General features: G+C 40.3%; 1 protein-coding gene across 4 annotated transcripts in view; it reads right to left on the bottom strand.

Moving 5' to 3' along the window:
• The window catches only part of LOC125453429 (augurin-like), a 32,464-nt gene continuing 9,072 nt past the window's right edge, over positions 1-23,392 (bottom strand). For 2 of the 4 annotated variants that reach the window (XM_048533012.2, XM_048533011.2), the window contains 4 exons: positions 9,382-9,477; positions 5,976-6,023; positions 4,679-4,830; positions 1-438 (listed from right to left, as the gene is read on the bottom strand). In XM_048533012.2, coding sequence (XP_048388969.1) covers positions 271-438; positions 4,679-4,830; positions 5,976-6,023; positions 9,382-9,451 — 438 coding nt within the window. In that variant the 5' untranslated portion in view covers positions 9,452-9,477 and the 3' untranslated portion in view covers positions 1-270. Of the gene's footprint in view, positions 439-4,678; positions 4,831-5,975; positions 6,024-9,381; positions 9,478-10,427; positions 10,525-23,392 lie in introns of those variants that run through there. The other 2 variants (XM_048533013.2, XM_048533014.2) reach the window with 2 other exon arrangements.

Genomic DNA, 23,392 nt, shown 5'->3' with positions numbered 1-23,392 from the left:
TAACACTTCTTGTAAAGTTTATTGAAAGTGTAGAAAGCCAGTTAATTAAAGCAAATACATTTCAGAAACCATATGTTCTGATTCAAGGAATTACCCAGCAAACTATAGGAGTACAAAAGTTACATTCTAAATGATGCACATTAGGTTGTTCAGTATAGTGACAACATTCAGTTTATGAATTGGAAATCTCTTGGTCAAGAAAACTAATACATTTCATGCAAACAGGAAGATAAAGCTAAACCACATAATACTTATTCATTACATTTTGCTTTAATAGTCATCATAGTTAACATCAGCACCAATACGTATAGATTGGGAATAATAAGGGCCAGCTGGAGAATTACCATCGTAACGTTGATGAATGTAATACCGGACATGATCATCATCACCTGTGCCCTGATGCACACCCAGCCAGTATGCAGCGGCATCTTCAAATTGCTGTGGGATAATAGCAAAAAATAATGCTTTACAGTTAATATTTCAATGTCTGATCATTTTGCATTGATAAATGAAAGGAGAAATCGCTGCAACTTGTTAAGCGTTAAAACATAGAAGAAAAAGTGGAACATAGCAGTTCAGTTCAAAATGATAGAAGACCACATAACCCAGTGCCCATTCTTACTGGCATAAATAACATTTGCCTTCTCAGAGTTAACGGGCGAAGTCACCCCAACATATGCAGCAATTCAATTAACCCCGTTTCTCGAAGTTCTCCTAGGACTGTCAAGAACGGCTCTACCACCTGCACTTTATCACTTACCGATACTACACCAAACCCTTATTGACTCAGTTTAAAATAATCTGTTTATAAGCCCCCAGTCCCTTGTTACAGCTCATCTGGAAAAGTGCACACATTCTCACCCTCCGCATCATCCCTTGGTCCTGGTGTTGCCACAAAAGTTAACAATTTAACTTAAAAAATCATAGTCCCCAATTTGCCTGTCTGATGGAATTAAGTTAACACAAAACACTGACCAGGTTCCGGTATTTAACAAGAATAATTGTGTTTTTTTAAATAAAGACAATTCTAATCACAAGTAAACAGCAATGAACTGACAGCTCAAATTGAGCAGTGCCACCATATCAAACAGACGTGACAAAGCACGGCTATGGAAATAGAAGTAAAGGTCTATAAAAGAATAATTGGGTCAGGGACTTGGTTCATTGCGAAGCTAGTCATTATGAAGATAACAATCAGGCAAGTTAAAAGCTTGAACAAATTTAGAGTCATCAGATCATTCAGCATGAAAACAGATCCTTCGGCCCAAATCATAGGGGAGATGTCAGAGGTAGGTTCTTCACACAGAGAGTGGTGGGCGTGTGGAATGCGCTGCCTGAAGTGCTACTGGAGTCAGATGCTTTAGAGACTTTTAAGCATCTCTTGGATAGGCACGTGGAGGATAGTAAAATGTAGGGTATGCAGAGTAGATTGATCTTGTAGGATAATAGGTTGGCACAACATGGTTAGCCGAAGGGCCTGTACTGTGCTGTACTGTTGTATATTCTGTGTTCTACGTTCTATGTTCTATATTTATCCGTGCCAATCAGGCTTCATAAACTGAACTAGTCCCATTTGCCCGCATTTGGCTCATATCCCTCTAAAACTTTCCTAAGCGTGTACTCGTCCAAGTATATTTTTCAGGGACATCAATACATGATTTAATTGATAATCTTCATTGCCTAGGGCAGAGTTGTGATGATGACTTCAAGTCTGAATTCATAAGACACAGGATTGATGTAGGAATTGCTAATAAATCTTTGTCAGATTTATTAAGGCTCAAAGATGGTCTCACTCTAGAGAAGCAGAAGTCCAGAAAAACCTCAGATCATTCTTGAGAAGAGGTACAAAAACCACATGCAAGAAACCAGTAGAGTGAGTAACACGGGCACCAAACACTACACATCTCTGTTAACACTTCATCAATGGCTTTCATGCCATCATATGGTCAGAAATGGGGATGTTTGCCGATAATTGCACAATGTTCAGCGCCATTCATGACTCCTCAGATACTGAAGCAGTCCGTGTTTAAGTGCAACATGATCTGGACGATATCTAGACTTGGGCTGACAAGTGGCAAGAGACATCCGCGCAACACAATGCCAGGCTATGACTATCACCAATAAGAGACAATCTAACCACTGTCCCTTGACATTCAACGGTGTTACCATCACTGAAACCCCACTATCAACATCCTGGGGGTTATCATTGATCATAAACTCAACTGGTCTCACCACATAAACACAGTGGCTACAAGAGCAGGCCAGAAGCTAGGAATACTGTGGTGAGTTACTCATCTCCTGACTCCTCAAAGCCTGTCCACTATCTACAAGGCACAAGTCAGGAGTGTGATGGAATACTCCCCACTTGCCTGGATGAGTGCAGCCCCAACAACACTCAAGAAGCTTGACACCATCCAGGATAAAGCAGCCCACTTGATTGGCACTATGTCCACAAATATTCATTCCCTCCACCACAGACGTTCAGTAGCAGCAGTGTGTAATATCTACAAGATGCACTACAGAAATTCACCAAAGATCCGCAAACAGCACCTTCCAAGCCCACAGCCACTTCCATCCGGAAGGACAAGGCCAGCAGATATATGAGAACACCACCACCTCCAAGTTCCCCACCAAGCCACTCACCATCCTGACTTGGAAATATATCGTCACACCTTCACTGTCACTGGTTCAAAATCCTGGAATTCCCTCCCTAATAGCATTGTGGGTCAACCCACAGCAGGAGGACTGCAGCAGTTCAAGAAGGCAGCTCACCACCACCTTCTCAAGAGCAACTAGGGATGGGGAAGAAATGCTGGCCAGCCAGCAATGCCCATATCCCACAAATGAATAGAAAACAAAACTTCACAGGTGCAGATAGTACCCAGCTATTAAATGTGAATGCTTCACATGTCATTTAGTAAGTCTCTCTCTCACACACTCTCTCTCTCTAACTCACACACACACATACATTAATAGGGTAGATCAGTCTAGAACAAAAACCAAAACATTTCCTAGGGGGAATAGGTAATGCAGATCTTCTATTTCAAGTTATCAAAACATGTCAATATTTATTTCAAATTTCAAGTTAGACTTTGGGCGAGTGTCAGATAATGAGCCATGGTTAAGAACATACTGTCTACATCAGTGAAACATAGTTCAGGAGGCTCATCGCTTAAGAATGAAGGTTTGCTACAAGCAAATCTCTGATATGGGGATGCCAGATAGTACAAAACCTATTTGTACTTCACAATAAAGAAGTTTACTCAAGTGGCAAAGCAAGGGAAACAACCTTAATCTTCTTCAAATGGTACAAGAGCTTTTAAACTATAAAAAGTCAATGGAGCAGCTGGTCAAGCAGGTGCGGGTTGAAGGACAGACTGTAAGAAGAAAGCACAGTTCTCCTAATATTCATGACAGAGCCCAAATGCTAAGCAAAGTCTCCTGAAATCAGTTAGGTTGGCATAGAAAATTTGTTTCATACTATCAATGAGATGAGAATCCGTGCCTACATAAAATTGGTATTAACGTTTACCACTGCTTAACATTGTTAGAGAGATCCCAGACTGCAACAGCCTAAGCCAGCCAGGTTTGAGAGGTTAAAAAGCAAGGAGTGAGGTAGCAACATATCCCACCTCAGCCATTAACAAACGTATAACTTACGTAAATTCAGAATACTACACAGCTCAGTGAACAAATACCTATGGCGGATTTAAGTCTTATGTTAGATGTGGATGTGACTTGGAAGAGACCAGTTCAAGCAGAATATTTCACTGCCCTATCCTTCCAGGAAGAATCTTCAATAAATTTGACACAGATATTGCCAAACCAGCTGCAAGCCTCACAAAGCAGAACAGAAGAAGAAATGAATTTATTGTTTTCACCAGTTCACAGACTGTTAGGAAGAGGATTAAAATCAATGCAAGAATCTAAGTAATAGGAGCAGGAGTAGGCTATTTGGCTTCTCAAACCTGTGCTGCTTTTCAACAAGACCATGGTTGATGGGCCCCATGTCTCAACACTCTTTATTACCAATTCACCATAGCTGTCAGCTCTCTATTATTTCAAAAATCTAGTTCCCTCCTTCTAAATGCTTCCAGCGATCTAAGTCCCCACCACTGTCTAGGGTAGAGAATTCCAAACATTAACTACCTTCTGGGAGAAGAAGAAGATTCTTCTCATCACAAGTGCCCCCTTATTCTGTAACTATTTTCCCTTGTTCAAGATGCCCCCATTAGTGGTAACGTCGGTTCCACATCAATCATGTCAATCTTGTTTGTTTCTATAAAATCCTTCACTTCTGATTCTTCTAAACACTAAGGACTTAAGGTCAGAAGTCACACAACACAAGGTTAAAGTCCAACAGCTTTTTTTGAAATCACAAGCTTTCGTAGCATTGCCCCTTCGTCACTTCACCTGGCAAAGGGGCAATGATTTGAAAGCTTGTGCTTTCAAATAAACCTGTTGGACTATAACGTGATGTCACGTGATTTCTGACCTTGTCCACCCCAGTCCAACACTGGCACCTCCACATAATGAATTAAGGACTACCCTGTTCAGCTGTTCTTGCAAGGTTGAAGCGAGGAGGATATTTTGATTGGTAGAATAATGCTTTATGCAGATTAATGGTTGTCAAACTCAATTTAACTCATTTTCTCAAACTATTGAGAAACATACTCACAGCTTCAGAATATCCCATGTTCACAAACTGCTGATACCACTGCTGAACATCATCACGAGATCTATCCCATATATAACGTTTTGAACGCTTCAAGCTGTTCAAGAATGCTTTAGCCTGGGACTCAGGAACTGAAACAGCCAATTTCTTATCTGCTAAAGATGTTAAAAATAACGAACATGTTTTTCAGCCAAGCAAGAACTTGTATTTATATAGCCCTTAAATCATTGAAAATTACTTTTAAGTGATGCAACTTACGTATTAGTTCAGTACATGTTATTCTATTTAAATGTCGTATAGGTAACTTGCCAATGCATGAAATACATTGACTGGCAGAGACAGCAGGAACTGCAGATGTTGGAGAATCTGAAATAACAAGGTGTAGAGCTGGATGAACACAGCAGGCCAAGCAGCATCAGAGGAGCAGGAAGGCTGACGTTTCATCCTAGACCCTTCTTCAGAAAGGGTACTTGGCCTGCTGTGTTCATCCAGCTGTACACCTACATTGACTGGCATGTGGTTTTTGTACTTAACTTTTGATTTGAGTGTATGAAACATGTAGGAATAGTCCATTTCAGGTCAAGTTTATTTTTAATGCATCACAGGCAACAGTGGAGTTTGGCATTAACCTGCAGGACATGGCCAGGAGATGTTGGGTCAAGGAATTGGTCTGTACACAGTAAGCTATTGGCAATGCAGAGCTTCAAGTGTGTTTCACCTTCACCTTCACTGAGTGGGAGTGTGTGTACTGGTGTTCCCTTCTCAAGGGCCTCACATCCCCAGGCCCCTCCTTCAAACTTAGCCCTTCCTCTCTGGGTGTGTTTGCAGCCATTTCTATTTCCATTGCACACTTGGGAATTAGAGGATGATGGAAGGCAACATCAGCTGTTGCTCAAACTGTGTGCTGCTTTTAAGGGTTCTTTTTGTCTTTCTTCCTTAGGCTCTTGAGTTCCATGGGTCATCATCTCTGGCCAAAATATATGTAAATTTGGATCTTCTAGGTTTCTTTTAAAAGTAGTTTGCCTCTTGAAGATCTAAAATCATGCAGCAGCATCTAACTTCCTGTTCACCAGCTGACAACACAATCGCAAGTGAATTCTAGGTCTATTTCCAGGCCCACATGATGATGATGTAGTTAACTTCGGAATATCTGAACTACCTTACATATTCCACACAAGCTCAGGCAGTGATTAGGACATTCAGTCTCACAGCTCCTCAACAACAATTTCAATCGTCCCATCCGAGAATTGGATTGTTCTCTGTCCTCATACTTGTGAGCAAAAACCCAGATTTTCCTTACCGCTTCTCTTCTCGATCATCTTGCGCAATTTGTTTCCACTCAACCCATCTGAAAACGGAAACATATTTAAGATGCAAATAATGTAACAAGATTCAATGGGGTGGATGATTCTTCATAAACTTGGGTCAGTTAAGGGTCACATGATAGTGATAAATAGGAACAAGCACTTTTCAAATTCAAACATCCAAGTGATATACCTAGGAGCTTTCATGGATTGAAATTATATTTAAAAAAAACAACAAATATGGACCTAAAATGGCTACCCTAATCAGCTGACCATAAATTAAGACAATTCCAGTTGACACATGTGGTAAATAACTAAACTGTTTGCATTGAAATTGCCATTTTATTTAATTGAAACTAGACAACTGAGTCAGCTTCAAGAAACTGTCATCTCTTCTTTATATGTATACATATTCAAATGTTAATTTCACATATTCAGAAATGAAACCCTTGCCTACCAGTTACCCAGCTTGGAAAGACAATGTAGCCAGCTTGGAAAAACAGCATAGCCAGGTTTGGAGGTGTGCAAATCAACCACATTTTAGCAAATAGTTCTGAGTAGCAGGATAGACAGAAAATGATGCATTTGTGACTAGAGCTGAAACTGTCTCTCTCCCTATTTGCTGCAGAGTTTCTAAGTTTCACACGTGGTGAGAAAGCAAACTGGGAAAACACCCGGGACTGTAACACATCTACAAGCTTCACCATGCTGTGGATACCTAGTCAGCAATTAAACACTTGTGATCTGGGGTTTAAAAAAAACCTTAAGAATGCTAAGAAATTTAAAACTTATCCTTCCTGTCTTTACTAGACATGCTCTCCTTTTTAAAAGTGTGTCTGCATTTAATTATCAGAGTTAAGTGGTAACAAAATATTTTTCTCTTTCATTCAAGAAACACCAAAGCAAAATGTTTCTCCTAGCAAGTCAATTAAGATTGAGAAAAAAGTAAGCCAGCCCAGGAAGTTCTCAGAATCCTTTCTTGTAAAATACTTCACAGTTAGGAAATTATTCAGTTAGGATAATTGCTTTAGGCTTTTATGACTTTGAGAAAGTGTTGTAAACTTCCCAAGAAAATGTCAGCCAACACAGGAAAGAGTAGACAGTATCAGTAACTCATCCTTAAGCAAGAAATGACATCAATATTAAACAAGTTCCTTAATCAAATTAATTCCCGGGCACTACAGACATCAATCAGGCAAGAAATGAGCTGAGGGTGGAAGTGATGGCTTATTAGTATTATCGCTTGACTGTTAGTCCAGAAACACAGATAATGTTCCGGGAATCAGGGTTTGAATCTCACCAGGGTAGATGGTGTAATTTGAATTCAATAAAAAAAATCTGGAATTAAGTCTAATGATGGCCATGAATCCATTGTGGATTGTCAGGAAAAAGCCATCTGGTTCACTAATGTCCTTTACAGAAGGAAACTGCCATCCTTACCCGGTCTGGCCTACGTGTACCTCCAGCCCCACAGTAATGTGGTTGACTCTGAACTGCCCTCTGGGCAATTAGGGATGGGCAATAAATGCTGCCCAGCCAGCAATACCCTCATCCCGTAAATGAGTAAAGGAAGAAACCTTCTATGAGAGATAATGGAAACTGCAGATGCTGGAGAATCCGAGATAACAAAGAGTGGAGCTGGATTAACACAGAAGGCCACGCAGCATCTTATGAACACAAAAGCTGACGTTTCAGGCATAGAATGAAGGGTTCAGGCCCAAAACGTCAGCTTTTGTGCTCCTAAGATGCTGCTCGGCCTGCTGTGTTCATCCAGACCCACACTTTGTTATCAAAGGAAGAAACCTTAACACTTCTCCTCTGCAATAGAGGCCATGGATGTAAGCTGAGCAAAATACGACAAAACAATATGCTGTAGGTTGCACAGTGGCTCAGTGGTTAGCACTGCTGCCTCATGGCATCAGGGATCCTGGTTCAATTCCAACCTAGGTTGACCGTCTGTGTGGAATTTGCACATTCTCCCGGTTTCTGCCGGGCACTCCAGTTTCTTCCCACAGTCCAAAGCTGTGCAGGTTAGGTGGATCGGCCGGGGTAGAGGTGGGGTTACAGGGTCTGGGTGAGATGCTCTTTGGAGGGTCAGTGCAGATTTAATGGGCCTAATGGCCTCTTTCTGCACTGTAGGAATTCCACGATAAAAGGCTTGCACAAGATATTTCTTTCCCTGTGACAAAATGATTCTCAGGTTTTAAATTATGTTAAAGCAATGCTTTCGAAGAAGTATTGATTAGCGGTACTAGTAAATTGTATCAAGAAGTCTGAAAGTTTCTTTACATGTCTTTTTATGTGGTTTTGCAACTTTGAAACAGAGATGGAGGTTAATAGTTCATAACATTTTAGATGGAAAAATAGCTTGTTGCCCAGGGACACAAGATCAGAATAATCCAAAATGTCAGTGAGAATGTGGGTGTGCTAAAGATTGGAGGCTGAAGTGTTAGGCTATCTATTAAAATATTTGGCAAAAGACCAGAACTGCTAGAAACCAAGCTCTGGTGAAGTCATCTAGACTAGAAATGCAAGCTTGCTTTTTCTCCATGGGTGCTGCCTGACCTGTTGTGACCTCAAGCATTTTTTTGCTTTCAGATTCCAGCATCTGCAGTAATTTGCTCCTACTGGAAAGCGAGTTTGGGATACACATGTTGGCTCTGAAGTTAAAGTAGCAGTGAGCTTGTTGTGGCTATTCTGGGGAGAGGCACAAGCTGAAGAAAAGCAGCCTCAAAAGAACAGGAAGAAAGTTGCCAAAAGGAAATTGGTTACAGCCGTGATACCTAAATATGAGGTCTTCATGTGGAGATAATGATGACTTGCTGAGGTTTGGTTGATGGTAAGGATATGGCTGGGGTAACATGATATTATGGGTTTGATTTTTTTTCTCTTACAGTTTGCAGTGAAGCCTTTCAAATCTTCTGTCCAGTATAATATATTTATTGTTCTTGCCCTTGATTTTAAAAAAATGCTTTATCTTTTTCATGTCAAAAGTACCCTGGCAGCCTCTGGTGAATGTGGTCAGTAACATTCCTCCATGGTTCCAGAACTAATCAAAGTTAGATCTATCAAGATAGGTTTCATTTTGGGATCCAACTTTAGGTATCAATAATCAGCTGGGTTCGTAACAATACCAGTAAAATAAATACCAAATAACGGTACAAATATGTTAACCCTCAAAATGATGAATTGAAAATACTCTATACAGTATTAACTTGAATTTAATCTTGGTTGGCTTTTCTCCCCATTGAAGAGATATAAAAGTGTATTATGCAGAGCATAAATACATTTCAAACTCTCGAATCTATCCAGCATCAAACAAAACACAAAATATTCAACAAATTAAGCGCATGAAAAGTTTGAAATTCCATGCAAACATCCTATTGAAATTCTTTTGCCTACCTGGGAATGTTAAAATCACCAGGAGCACTGAAATAATCACAAGAGCAAGTCGGAAGGACTGAAGAGACATTGCTTCAAGATGAATGTTCACAACAGCTAAAAGAGAAGGGCATAATAATGAGACACAGCAATTACTGATCCAGTTAGCCTTGGTCTAGACAATTGTTCAAACAAAATCTGTGATAATTCTTAACATAAAGTTCCACCACAACAGAAAATACTTTGCTCTGCCTTCTAAAAACTTGGAAGATAGGAGCAGAAGTAGGCCATTTGTCACCCAGCGCCTGCCCCACCATTCAAAGTACAATTGCTGTATCTATGCAACACAGCAGAATGCAATTAAAGAAATACACAATCATTTCAAAGACACATAGATTTCTGTTGATTTCTTTGGTATAGACATACAAATAAACGAAGATTAAAATTTTGTGGGACAAGTTTCCATTGTTACACTGTTGGTGAATGATAACTGTATAATTACAAGGCAACAATGTCAGGTTTAACATTCAGCAAACTTTCATGATAGTACTGTTACGATGGGGAATGGATGAACCCCTCTGTTAATTAAACTAAAACACAAGCCCCGATCTGTTATGATGGGAATAGAGGTTCCCCTCTAATAATTACCCCCGAACACCTACAGAACCTTGCCTTTCTCCCCCGTAACCTATTAAAAGAGTCTTTAAAAGAAAGTAAATCTCTGATCTCCATTTTACCAGTAACAAGAAACTATTTATTTATTTAACCCAAAAATGAACAAGTTAACAAAATTACCAACAAACTGACAATTCCCCCCACTGCTCCCTAACTGGCCTAAATTCTACTGGAATGATGTTTAAATAAAGACAGGTCCCACTAATATCAACCCAATTAATATGAAGCAATAAATTATAACTAATCACTCCAAGTTCGCACAGGCTGTCTTCCAGAATATTCTGTTGTCTCCAGTCTCTTCATAAATGCCTTTCTTCCATTAATTCTATTGTCAGGAACATTTTATCTGTATAATTCCTTCCATGAGGACATTAGCTAAAATACCATGGTACCTTTGATGAATCAGATGGGCTTTCTCTGAGAGCTGAATGGTGCTAACTCTGGCAGGTAGTTGTTTTCTCTCTCTTTCAGATGATAGTTGGTTCTCACTGATTTTCCAACTGTCCTCGTCTCACACACCCGTAATGACATAATCAACTTCCTATAATATGATTGGTTTCAGGTTGTCAACACCATCAGTTTTTAAATTCAATTGGGTTTGCATCGCCGTTAGGTTTTAAATTAATTGGCCGAATTCAAACTCGCTGTTATAATATCATAACAAGATTGCCAGAAGGTCAGCAGATCTGGCATCATCTGTGGAGAAAAAAATCAGAGTTAACTTCACAGATGCTGCCAGACCCTGCTCTGTTTTTGTTCCAGATTTACAGCGTGCGCAGTTCTTTCAGTTTTATCAAACCAAAACTGCTGTTTTGCCTGCCAGTGTAAGGAATTTTTGATACACTTGTTTCACTTTCTTGAGGCTCTCTGTACTGGCAACCTAAGCTGCTGCTCTGGACATACATATTAAAAAATTTCTCAGTACAGACAAAGCACAAATCTCTTAAAGGACCCACACATTTTAGCTTCCAGCCTTCCACTTCACAATTACTTTGCCAAACTTCGTAACATCTTCCCCCTTAAAAATAGAACTATCATTATGAAAAGATGGTTTCATTTTTATTTTCAAATCTTAACACCATTACCATGAAAAATATCAATTAGTACTCTAAAGTTATACCTTTTATACTAATTCTAAATATATATAACATTGAACCACACTGGTTCTATCTTATCTAGACATTTTCTTTAAACCCGCGATAACACATCTGCAACAGCATTTTTCCGTTTTGCAACATGTACAATTTGTAAGTTAAATGCTTGTAATATAAGACTCCATCAAAATAGTCTCATATTTTTGTCCTTAAATTTTTCCAAAAAAATAGGGGTTGGGGTCTGTATACACAAATGCCTCTGAAATATTGTTCCTAGCCTAAACCTTAAAATGTTGTAAGGCCAGTACCAAACTTAACAATTATTTTTCAACAGTGAAGTATTTTCTATGATGTATATTGAGTTTCTTTGAAAAATATCCAACTGGCTTTCCAATTCCGCCATTATCCTCCTGCATCAATACGGCTCCAACTCGTATATCACTGGCATCAATAGTGGCTTTAAATGGTTTTGAGAAATTTGTAGCTAATATGGTAGTTAATACGGCTTTTAAATTCTCAACTGCCTCCTGGCATTGTTCAGTCCACCAAAATCTTATGTTCTTCTTTAGCAAATCCATCAGCATTGCCACCATGTTACTAAAGGTCAGCACAAACTTCCAGTAGAATCTGCTCAGTCCCAAAAGTTGCAGCAGTTCCTTCTTCGAGGATGGCCTTGGAAATTCCTCAATGGCCTTTGTCTTTATGTTCCTTGGGGTTATCCTTCCTATGTCTGAGGTTATATCCCAAGATCACCATTTCTGCCTTCACGAATTTAGTCCTTGCTAAACTTATAACCAGTTTTGCCTCCCGTAGTCTTTCAAGAGTTCTGCCAAATGCACCATGTGATTTTTTCCATCAATGGCTGAGGATTACAATGTCATCCATATAGACAGTACAATTATTCAATCCTGCCACATCCCTGTTCATAAGTGTTTGAAATGTGGCAGGTGTGTTCTCCTATCAAAGGGCATTACTTTGCATTGATACTGGTCATTTGGTGTCACAAATACAGAAACTTCTTTTGCTCTCGCAGACAAAGGTACTTGACAGTGACCATGGAGTAAGTCCAACTTCGTGATATAAGTAGCGTGTCCAAATTTTTCCACACAGTCCTCCAGCCTTGGAATTGGGTACGAGTTCAATTTAGTTACAGTGTTGACCTTCTGATAACCCACACAGGATCGTTGAGCACCATCAGGCTTCAGAACCAACATGATTGGCAAACTCCACTCACTTTGACTTGGCTCAATGATGGCTTCTTGCAGCATTGCTTCCACTTCCTTCTGTATCTGTGTGTCTTTAAGAGGATTAGGCCTGTAGGCATGTTGTTTTATTGGAACAGTATTTCCTCCTTCATCCTCATGCAAAATAGTACCAATTCTCCCCATTCTATTCCCACAGATGTCCTCATATTTCTGCAACCAGACTTTCAATTCAGCCCTCTGTTCCTGAGACAGATAGCTCACCATTCTATCCCATTTTCTAAGAACATCCTCATTATTTAACTTACTTTGATGAATGTCAAAATCAAATGATTCAGATTTTGATTTCTCACTCTGAGGGGCAGTAACTAATACCTATCTTTCCGGTTTCCTTTCAAAGGCTCTAGTTTTATTACTTCCTGTGGCTTTCCTACTATTTGACAAGTACGTCCTTATGCTATCCAGGCCAATAGAAGTGCTTTTGTACTTTAGCCTGAGTCTTCCTCATTCAAAAATGACCACCTACCCATAATCCATCCTGTTTGTATGCAACTGGAAACACAATCAAATTTCGATTTATGCACTAATTCATTTTCATCTGCCATCCCTGCTGCTCTTCTTACTTTAGTAACTTACTGTTCTGAAATATAAAGTTCTTATCATCTCTGGAAGTGAGCTTTTAAACCCCTCCATCAGAACAATCTCTCTAGGATCCTCATATGTCTTTTCTATCTTTAATGTTCTCACCCATCTATCGAAGTTTTCCTGTTTAATTCTTTGGAACTCAACATAACTCTGATCTGGTTCCTTTGTTACATTCTGAGTCGTTGTCTCTATGCTTGTGGTACAATTCGTAGGCACTCAAAATAACCTGTTTAACCTCTTCATATTGGCCTGACATCTCCTCTGACAGCCCTGCAAACATTCACCAGTCCTGCCTACCAACTCAGTCTGAATTAATGTTACTCACAAATCCTCTGGCCAATTCATCTGCCTAGCCAATTTCTCAAAGGAAATGAAAAAGCCATCTATATCTTTTCCATTGAATTTTGGAAATGCTGTAACATATTTATATATATCTCTACGAGATATTTAGTTACGGTAGTTTTGCACATCACCACTCTCATCCTCATTAAACCTATTTTTTACCTTCATTTTTGACTTTCCTGTTCAATTTACAACTTCTGAAGTTTAAAGTCTCTCTCCCTTTCTTCTCTTTCCCTCTCCTCTCTCTCTTTCCTTCTTTTACCCTCTCTTCCTTTTTGCTCAGCCAAGAAACTTCTCTCCCTTTCTTTATCTTCTAACATGGACTTTCCCTCCCTTTCTTCTGCTTGTAACCGTAATTCAAACTCTCTCGCCTTCCTTTCATTCTCCAACTTCAGTCGTCTCATTTGCAAACTGAGTTTTCCAACTCCACCGCACTTGCCTGTTTCTCTGATACACCTATGTGATTGACCAACTCCATTACAATTTCAGCTTTCTTTTTATCCAGAATAAAAATATCCAAAATAAAATTTTAATCTGTTTGCTAATTCTAATAGTATAACCGTCCTCTGTCTTTCTAAACTTTCTTGGCAAAGTTAGGAAGCACCTTCAAACCCCAGGACCTCTCTAGTAATGCTTTTGAGTAATGTTTTCAGTGGTGAGTGGGGTTCCACAGGGCTCTGTCCTTGGGCCTCTACTGTTTGTAATTTTTATTAATGACTTGGACGAGGGAATTGAAGGATGGGTCAGCAAGTTTGCAGACGACACAAAGGTCGGAGGTGTCGTTGACAGTGTAGAGGGCTGTTGTAGGCTGCAGCGGGACATTGACAGGATGCAGAGATGGGCTGAGAGGTGGCAGATGGAGTTCAACCTGGATAAATGCGAGGTGATGCATTTTGGAAGGTCGAATTTGAAAGCTGAGTACAGGATTAAGGATAGGATTCTTGGCAGCGTGGAGGAACAGAGGGATCTTGGTGTGCAGATACATAGATCCCTTAAAATGGCCACCCAAGTGGACAGGGTTGTTAAGAAAGCATATGGTGTTTTGGCTTTCATTAACAGGGGGATTGAGTTTAAGAGTCGTGAGATCTTGTTGCAGCTCTATAAAACTTTGGTTAGACCGCACTTGGAATACTGCGTCCAGTTCTGGGCGCCCTATTATAGGAAAGATGTGGATGCTTTGGAGAGGGTTCAGAGGAGGTTTACCAGGATGCTGCCTGGACTGGAGGGCTTATCTTATGAAGAGAGGTTGACTGAGCTCGGTCTCTTTTCATTGGAGAAAAGGAGGAGGAGAGGGGACCTAATTGAGGTATACAAGATAATGAGAGGCATAGATAGAGTTGATAGCCAGAGACTATTTCCCAGGGCAGAAATGGCTAGCACGAGGGGTCATAGTTTTAAGCTGGTTGGTGGAAAGTATAGAGGGGATGTCAGAGGCAGGTTCTTTACGCAGAGAGTTGTGAGAGCATGGAATGCGTTGCCAGCAGCAGTTGTGGAAGCAAGGTCATTGGGGTCATTTAAGAGACTGCTGGACATGCATATGGTCACAGAAATTTGAGGGTGCATCCATGAGGATCAATGGTCGGCACAACATTGTGGGCTGAAGGGCCTGTTCTGTGCTGTACTGTTCTATGTTCTATGTTCTAATGCTAAAAGCCATTTCCCTCACTTTTGATTTAACCCACTACAAGTAACCAAAATTAAACTGATTTTTTTCCTCAAGTCTGTTTAAATCTGTTCAAATCCATTCAGATCCCAGACTCGAACCATGCAGATTCTGAACTTGAGCCCCCAAATTGTTTAAACGAGTGGAATGGCCGAACCCCTGTGATAATTAAACTAAAACACAAGCCCCAATCTGTTATGACAAGAGCAGGGGTTCCCCGTAATGATTACCCTCTAGAAACCCTTGCCTTTCCCATCATAATCTAAAAAAAAAGAGTGGTTTAAGGAAAGAAAATCCCTGATCTCCATTTTACATGTAACAAGAAACAATTTATTTATTTAACACAACAATGAACAAAATTACCAACAAACTGACAATTCCCCCCTGACTACCAATTATTCCCTATCCCAAGTAAAAGGATACAGTCACCATAGCCCTACCTTCTCATAAAAAAGAGACAACTGGTGGTTTAACTTGAGGGTGACCATATCACAGGTGAGGGGAATGACTGAGAGGACAGTCCTTCATGGTAACCTCAGCCAGTGCATGAGTTGAACCCATGCCTTTGGTGTCACTCTGCATCACAAACCAGCCATCTATCCAACTGATTGGAAAATACTTCACACTTTGCAGGATATCATTGTTCATCTTATTCAGTGCTGGGCAGCAAGGAATATATTTTACTGTGATAACTGCTTAATAGGGAATCTTCATCTTCCAGTTAAAGGAAAGCGTCATTTTCTCACAGGCCTCAGAGAAGGAGTTGACGATTACCTGGAGCTCAATTTCTTAGAGAATACACACAGACACACACACACACACACACACACAGATCATTGCACACTCAAGTTTAATGATGAAAATTGGAGGAAATTGTGTTTTGGTATGAAGGTGGTATAGGTTGAACAGTTTGGTAGAATATCTTCAGAGCGATGAGGAAATTGTTGGCTGCACGATAGAATGCATGCAGCAAGGAAATTGTACAAAAGGGGCTGGTGCAAAGGCAAAGCCTTGTTTAACTATTGTTATCCCTGAGATAGGATGTGTGGTGGTTCTGGAGAGTGAGGATTATAGGCAGAGGATGGTGACAGATTTGAGGGCAGCTAAACTTGAGGAGGATATTGTATAATTCTTCATGGCTGATAAAGGCCATGTATTATAGTTGGCAGTGTTCCTTTGTTGAACTTACTGCACAGTTTGGTTGGTTAGGTCAGTTGGCTAGCTTACTGATTTGCAACGCAAACAGCATGGGCTCAATTCCCGCAGTGTCTGAGGCTACCATGACTTTCCTCCTCAACCTATCCCCTTGCCTGAGGCATGGTAACCCTCAGGTTAAACTGTGATCAGTTATCCCTCTCTAATGAGAGCACGGCCTTATTGTCCTCTAGTGACTAGTTTTAACTGTACAGTGAAGGTCAAGTCAATGGTGCCACAAAATGGATGAAGAATATCCTGCAACTCTGGAAAGAATTTCTCAGCGACTAGGTGGTGGCAGTTGAGGAGGCCCAGCAATGATCTTCCTTTTGTCTGGAAATCTCCTTTGTAGTTATTACAAGTGGACTGTCCCCTTTTTGAACATTTCCTGAAGTGCTCCTTAAAAGCAAATATTAAATTCAGTTTATCTTGAACTCTCTCTGCCTTGTCAAATCTAGAATATTAGTAGAAAAGGGCCCAAACTGAGATCAAAATAATTTGTCTCAGTTTGACCATCAGGAATTGCTGAGTTGCCATCTGTTCATATTCAAAGGTAATTGTTTAAATTAAGTTCCACTTGAGGAATGAATAGAATTAAGTGTGATTTCAGAAAATGCAAACTTTGTTAATGGCAATATTTAAAAAAACAACTAGTTACTGTAATTGCAATCATTATCTTTTAAAGCTTGTTAAAAATGATGCAAAATGTCAAAATAATTGTTTCATAGTTCCAGTTTGCAAAACCTGCAAAATCTCAAAATGCCTCAACAATCGTGACCAATTTCAGCAGCTAGACACCGCAAACATTTTTGCAGCCTGCTTGGAGCACTGGTGACAAAATTTATATTAAGTAATGATTCCACTTTTCTTTAAAAGGTTCCATTTTTCAGGTGACCACAGCTGAAACAAGCTTCGAGATAATTCTCAATCCAGACTTCATCCTTCAGGTTACTCCATGTCTTGAATAACTGCAGTTGTAAAGAAATTTCCTGTGCAGTCCTACTAGGAGAGAAAATCTGCCTTACAGCCATATATGTTTTCACATCTTCTAAAAGGGCATTAACCCTGCAATTTATATTATGATTTAAGTCAATCATGAAGGCCAAGGTCTCACTAACTGGTATCCTAGAGTCAGCAACTCTCTGAAGCACTGAACTAATGGAAATTAATATACAAATTAATATAGTTTACAGAACACAGCATACAACAAAGGGGTGAAATGAAGTACACATCAGGAATTCAAGATCCACAGACCCTTTTATGGAGCTTAACGGCTGTAACAGGAAATCTTCCACAAATGCCACTACATTAACAGTTCAGGATGTGTGTATAACCAGCATAATTTCCCCTATTAATCTGAAAGTGAAAGACTGCATTTTGGTCTCTGTCTATGTATGGGGAAAACAGAAGACAAATTTGTATCTCAAAAATCAATGACATAATGGAGTGTCGTGGCAGTTGATGCGCGGGAATACCTGCAATTGTGGGGCCAAAATGCTGAATATTTCAAACCAGTTTCAACTGCGATGGGTGGGTAGGACCAGCAATAACATGGAGGTTGGTAAAAAATGAGTAATACATTACATTGTCATGGGACTGGGACAACAGCTGCAGAGGTAAGGAAAATATTTTTTGGAAGACTGACTCAAGGTCAAACAACATACTGAACTTGCACATTATCTGGTTCAGCTTGAGCAGGCTTTCAGGGAAAGGTCTAGGTCAATTTCTGAGAATACTTAACAGGACACATTTTATCTTATTAATGGCATAGTAGTTAGTTAGCAGAAAATAAAGTGGTGTAGTTAAAGTCTCAGAGAGACAGAACTGCACATTAATATCATGAGCATTTCATCAGCTTTGCCAAACGAAATTTATCCTGGATGAATGCAGCTCAAACAACATTTAAGAAGCTTGACACCAACTGGGAAAAAGTAGCCCACTTGATTGGCATTCTATTCTGCCATCTTCAACATTCACTCCCGTCACCACTGATACATAGTTGCAGCATCAAGATGACATCAGCAAGATACATTTCAACAGTAGTTTCCAAACACATGACCTCTACCACTGCAAGGACAATGCAGTTGATGCATGGGAATACCTGCATTTGCAAGGTCCTCTCTAATCAATAGCAATGTTCCTGCACTGTCACTGGATCAAAATCCTGGAGCTCCTAACAGCACTATGGGAGTACCTACAGCATCTGGACTACAGATGGTTCAGGGCCAGCTCACCACTGCCTCCTCCAGCGAAATTCAGCAGCAGTGTGTACTATCTGCAAGATGCACTGCAGAGCTTCACCAAAGATCCTCAACAGCACCTTCCAAACCCACGACCACTTCCATGTAGAAGGACAAGGGCAGCAGGCATAAGGGAACACTGCTACCTCCAAGTTATCCTCCAAGCAACTCATCATCCTGACTTGGAAATATATCATCTTTTCTTCACCATTGCTGGGTCAAAATTCTGGAATTCCCTCACTAATGGCACTGTGGGTCAACCTACAGCGGGAGGACTGCAGCAGTTCAAGAAGGCAGCTCCCAACCACCTTCTCAAAGGCAACTAGGGACAGGCAAGAAATGCTGGCCAGCCAGGGATGTCCACATCCCATAAATGAATAGAAGAAAAAAATCGGGATGGACAATAAAACCAGCATGACCAGTGTTGCCTACAACCCCCCAAAAAATCCAAACAACCTGCAATAAAAAAATTCTTTTCAGATGGCCTAACTTTATATGGCTTACTTTCGCTGATTGTTGAAGCAACCAATTCTTGGGAGGTAGATTCTACCACAAGCGCTGCACGTGAAATGATTAACTGTTGTACGTTAATAAAATGTGAGGCTGGATGAACACAACAGGCCAAGCAGCATCTCAGGAGCACAAAAGCTGACGTTTCGGGCCTAGACCCTTCATCAGAGAGGGGGATGGGGTGAGGGTTCTGGAATACATAGGGAGAGAGGGGGAGGCGAACCGAAGATGGAGAGAAAAGAAGATAGGTGGCGAGGACAGTTTAGGTGGGGAGGTAGGGAGGGGATAGGTCAGTCCAGGGAAGACGGACAGGTCAAGGAGGTGGGATGAGGTTAGTAGGTAGAGATGGAGGTGCGGCTTGGGGTGGGAGGAAGGGAGGGTGAGAGGAAGAACAGATTAGGGAGGCAGAGACAGGCTGGACTGGTTTTGGGATGCAGTGGGTGGAGGGGAAGAGGTGGGCTGGTTGTTTGGTGCAGTGGGGGGAGGGAACAAACTGGGCTGGTTTTGGGATGCGGTGGGGGAAGGGGAGATTTTGAAACTGGTGAAGTCCACATTGATACCATTGGGCTGCAGGGTTCCCAAGCGGAATATGAGTTGCTGTTCCTGCAACCTTCAGGTGGCATCATTGTGGCACTGCAGGAGGGCCATGATGAACATGTCATCTAAAGAATGGGAGACGGAGTGGAAATGGTTCGCGACTGGGAGGTGCAGTTGTTTATACAACCAGCCCAGCTCTTCTCCTCCACCCACTGCATCCCAAAACCAGTCCAGCCTGTCTCCGCCTCCCTAACCTGTTCTTCCTCTCACCCATCCCTTCCTCCCACCCCAAGCCGCACCTCCATCTCCTACCTACTAACCTCATCCCACCTCCTTGACCTGTCCGTCTTCCCTGGACTGACCTATCCCCTCCCTACCTCCCCACCTAAACTCTCCTCGCCACCTATCTTCTTTTCTCTCCATCTTCAGTTCGCCTCCCCCTCTCTCCCTATTTATTCCAGAACCCTCACCCCATCCTTCTCTCTGATGAAGGGTCTAGGCCCGAAACGTCAGCTTTTGTGCTCCTGAGATGCTGCTGGGCCTGCTGTGTTCATCCAGCCTCACATTTTATTATCTTGGATTCTCCAGCATCTGCAGTTCCCATTATCACTGTTGTACGTTGTTGGTTTCCAGCATTGTTGTCTGTTGATGTGCTGTAGACACCGGTCGTCATTGTGATGACCCACAGAGCTGTTGCTATTTTCCTCTAATTCCCAAGTATGATGAGCAGTATGTAAGAACATCATGTCATGCTTACAAGCATCTTAAGGCAAAGATGGGCATCATATTAGTTGTGTGACTCATGCCACCTTACTATTCAGTGTCTTAAACCCTGCCAATGAGCCCAAGCCAACAAAGTTACCTCCGTTTCACGAGTGCTAGCATACCTTTGAGAGACAAAGACAGAAGTTGCTTAGCGGCATCTATGATGAGAAATCAAGGTTCTGAGGAAGGGTCACCAGACCCAAAATGTTAACTCTGAATTCTCTTCACAGATGCTGCCATATTGCTGCTGAGCTGTTCCAGCAACTTCTATTTTTGTTTCTGATGTACGGCATCCACAGTTCTTTTGGTTTTTATAACTCAGTGAATTTGTTCTGCTGGGATATGCCTACAAGGTACTGTGGACAGCAAAGTTGGACATTGTTGAGCTTAACTTCTTCATATCTGCAAGTTTCACCACCATACAACAAGATGTTGGGAACACAGAACTTATAAGCCACTTTAAGGATTCAAATACCTGATCAATATACAGTCAAATAATAAAGTATAATCTGTTGAAATACCACAGACAGACAATCACTGCAAGTATATCAAGCATTTTTTTTGTGATTTGAAAGGAAATGCAAATCTCTAAATCACACCATGACTGTTAAGTAATTAATCTAGGTCGTTGTTTGAACTTGTTAGATAATTCTCCCAACACCTTGTAAAATGTTCATTAGCTTTAAGATCCAAACAACGGTAGGAGTGCATGCATGAAAAGGTGAAATATAAGAAATAGGAAAGAGCTGCAGTAAGGATTGTAGACATGGACAGACTTCTTCCTGGTTTAAGTCATAGCTCCAGCGTGGTCTTAGAAGCAGTCAGGCCATTTGGCGAAGTTATCTTCCCTGAGCAGATTACAGCAGCTAACCTCACTAAGTTGGTATAGCTACAAATAGCTGAAGTGTGGCTACTAGGAATTGGATCCTATGCCAGAAGAGATTCAATGATCTCTTGATACATCTTATTTTGTCATATATAATAACTTTTCCTTCCAGCTTCCTCCTCAAAACCTTCATCTCACCAGGCATTAGTTATATTCAACCTAATGCTCTCTTGCTCCCATTCCTTAGTGACATTCCACAAATATTTACCTCTCAACAATCACCTAACTTTCCAGACTCCCAAATCTCTGCCTATTCTCCTTGCAGATGAAGACACTCCACCTTCTAGGAAGAGACAATGAAGCAAGTTTGAAGCTGAAGCCTCAGACACAATGACATTGATGGGGAAAGAATTCCTATTCGAAATATTGGTCTGGCTGTGCCAGTGTTGGCCATTGCCTACGTAGGTTTGGGTGACTCACAGAGCTGGTGATAGCATGAGCTATCACATTGCTGCTTAGCATTTGTCTGTCACTTATATTGCTCAGTAACACCATGTTACATTTGTCAGAAGCTTCAACTAGCATTCTCAAGAGTTTGTTTTTTTTTAAACTGGGAATCTTTTATCCTTCCTGACTGACATTGGCTTTTAAATAGTAAAAGATTTTTTGAATTTGAGGTACTAAACTCCTCAAAATTCCTTAATTTATAATAACGGGACTGCTGGTTGTGCTCAACCCAGTAATGCATGAATAATCAGTATTCAAATAAAAAGTTAAAGTTGTGAAACAAATTTTTAGATATACTTAACAGAAAACAGCTGTTCATAAAATCATGAAAGGCATGGATAAGGTGAATAGCAAAGGGGCATATTTTTAAGTAGAAATGAGAAAGATTTAAAAGGGATATGGGGGGATAACGTTTTCTCACAGAAGGTGGTTAATATGTGAAACGAATGGCCAGAGGACATCGTAGGTGCAGGCATAGTTACAAAATTCAAAAGATATTTGGACAGGTATGAAAAGGAAAGGTTTAGGGGGATATGGGACAAACACAGGGATATTAGAGGGATATGGGACAAATGCAGGTAAGTGGAACGAGTATAGTTTGGGAAACTAGTCAGCATCGACTAGTTAGACTGAAGGGTCTGTTTCCGTGCTGTATGACAAACTGACTTTATGACTGAATGGCAGTGAAGTCAACATGGAAGTTTCTTATCAAGGCTCAGGAAGAAACTGCCATGAAGCATTTCAATTGGACAAATTAGTAAAAATGTTTACATTTTATTTAATGGAAAAATGTATTATTCTCTCTTTAGTTTTTCAAATATTACAAGTTTGAAAAAATAATTAAAATGGCTGAAAATAGTTTATTACAAAAGTTAGCATTAAAGTCAAGATGTAAATACATCTTACATTTTACATTGCTGAAATTTACTTTAAAATATAGAAAGTCCTTTTCTAATTACTGTAAGGCACTGTTTAAAGTATTTTTCTGTGAAATGGAACAAAAATCATTTAAAAAGCTTTAAAAATGCAACTTTTAATGTCCTTGTGCCCAAAAGAACTATATTTTCTTTTGAAAAGTTATCCCTGAAGATGTACAGGCCAGAGCAATTTGTGGGAAATTCCAATAATGATCGATTTAATTCGTGGGGTGTATCTCCTCCCAGTGCAGAACTAATAAAAAAGATTGTGAAAATTTATTGTGTCTTGTATGCAATTCAAGCTCTGCAATCTCTTTTAGTGGACAATAATGCAATTGAACAAAATCTCCAGTTTAAAATGTGAATGCTTATCTCAGAAATGCTGAATAAATGAAGCCCTTCACATTCTTAAGTAATGTAAAACACAAACCCAGGTTTTATACCAGATATTAATTAATCCGGTGGAACTAGCAATTAACTTTATAATCTCAGCATGAATTTTGCTGAGTTACCACAAGGATTTCACATGAACTATATTTGACAATCCTATGAATCCATAAAGAGAGGCTGCTTTTTGGTAAAAGCAAGTTTCCTTGAAGACATTAGTAAATGGCATGGAGAGAGTAAGTGGCACTCATTAGGCAAATACAATTGCAGTAGATTTCCAACCCTTTTTTAAATAGTTGAGCAATATTAGTGGTATCATATAAAACAAAGAACTGCAGATGCTGGAGATCAGAAACAAACTAAAACAGAAATTGTTGGAGAAACTCAGAAGGAAGCGAGAAAGAGAGGTCAGCAAAGAAAGGGATTGTTGATAGTAAGCCAAAGAAGCCAGATAGGTGACAGTGGATCAATTAGGTGTGAAAAATAGGTTTGTCTGTGCTGAAAGCAAACCATTTCAGAACACAACCT

The sequence above is a fragment of the Stegostoma tigrinum genome, chromosome 6, assembly GCF_030684315.1.
Source record: "Stegostoma tigrinum isolate sSteTig4 chromosome 6, sSteTig4.hap1, whole genome shotgun sequence".
NCBI lineage: Eukaryota > Metazoa > Chordata > Chondrichthyes > Orectolobiformes > Stegostomatidae > Stegostoma > Stegostoma tigrinum.
Note: the sequence above shows the minus strand (reverse complement) of the source record. Positions and strands in the feature narration are given on the sequence as shown.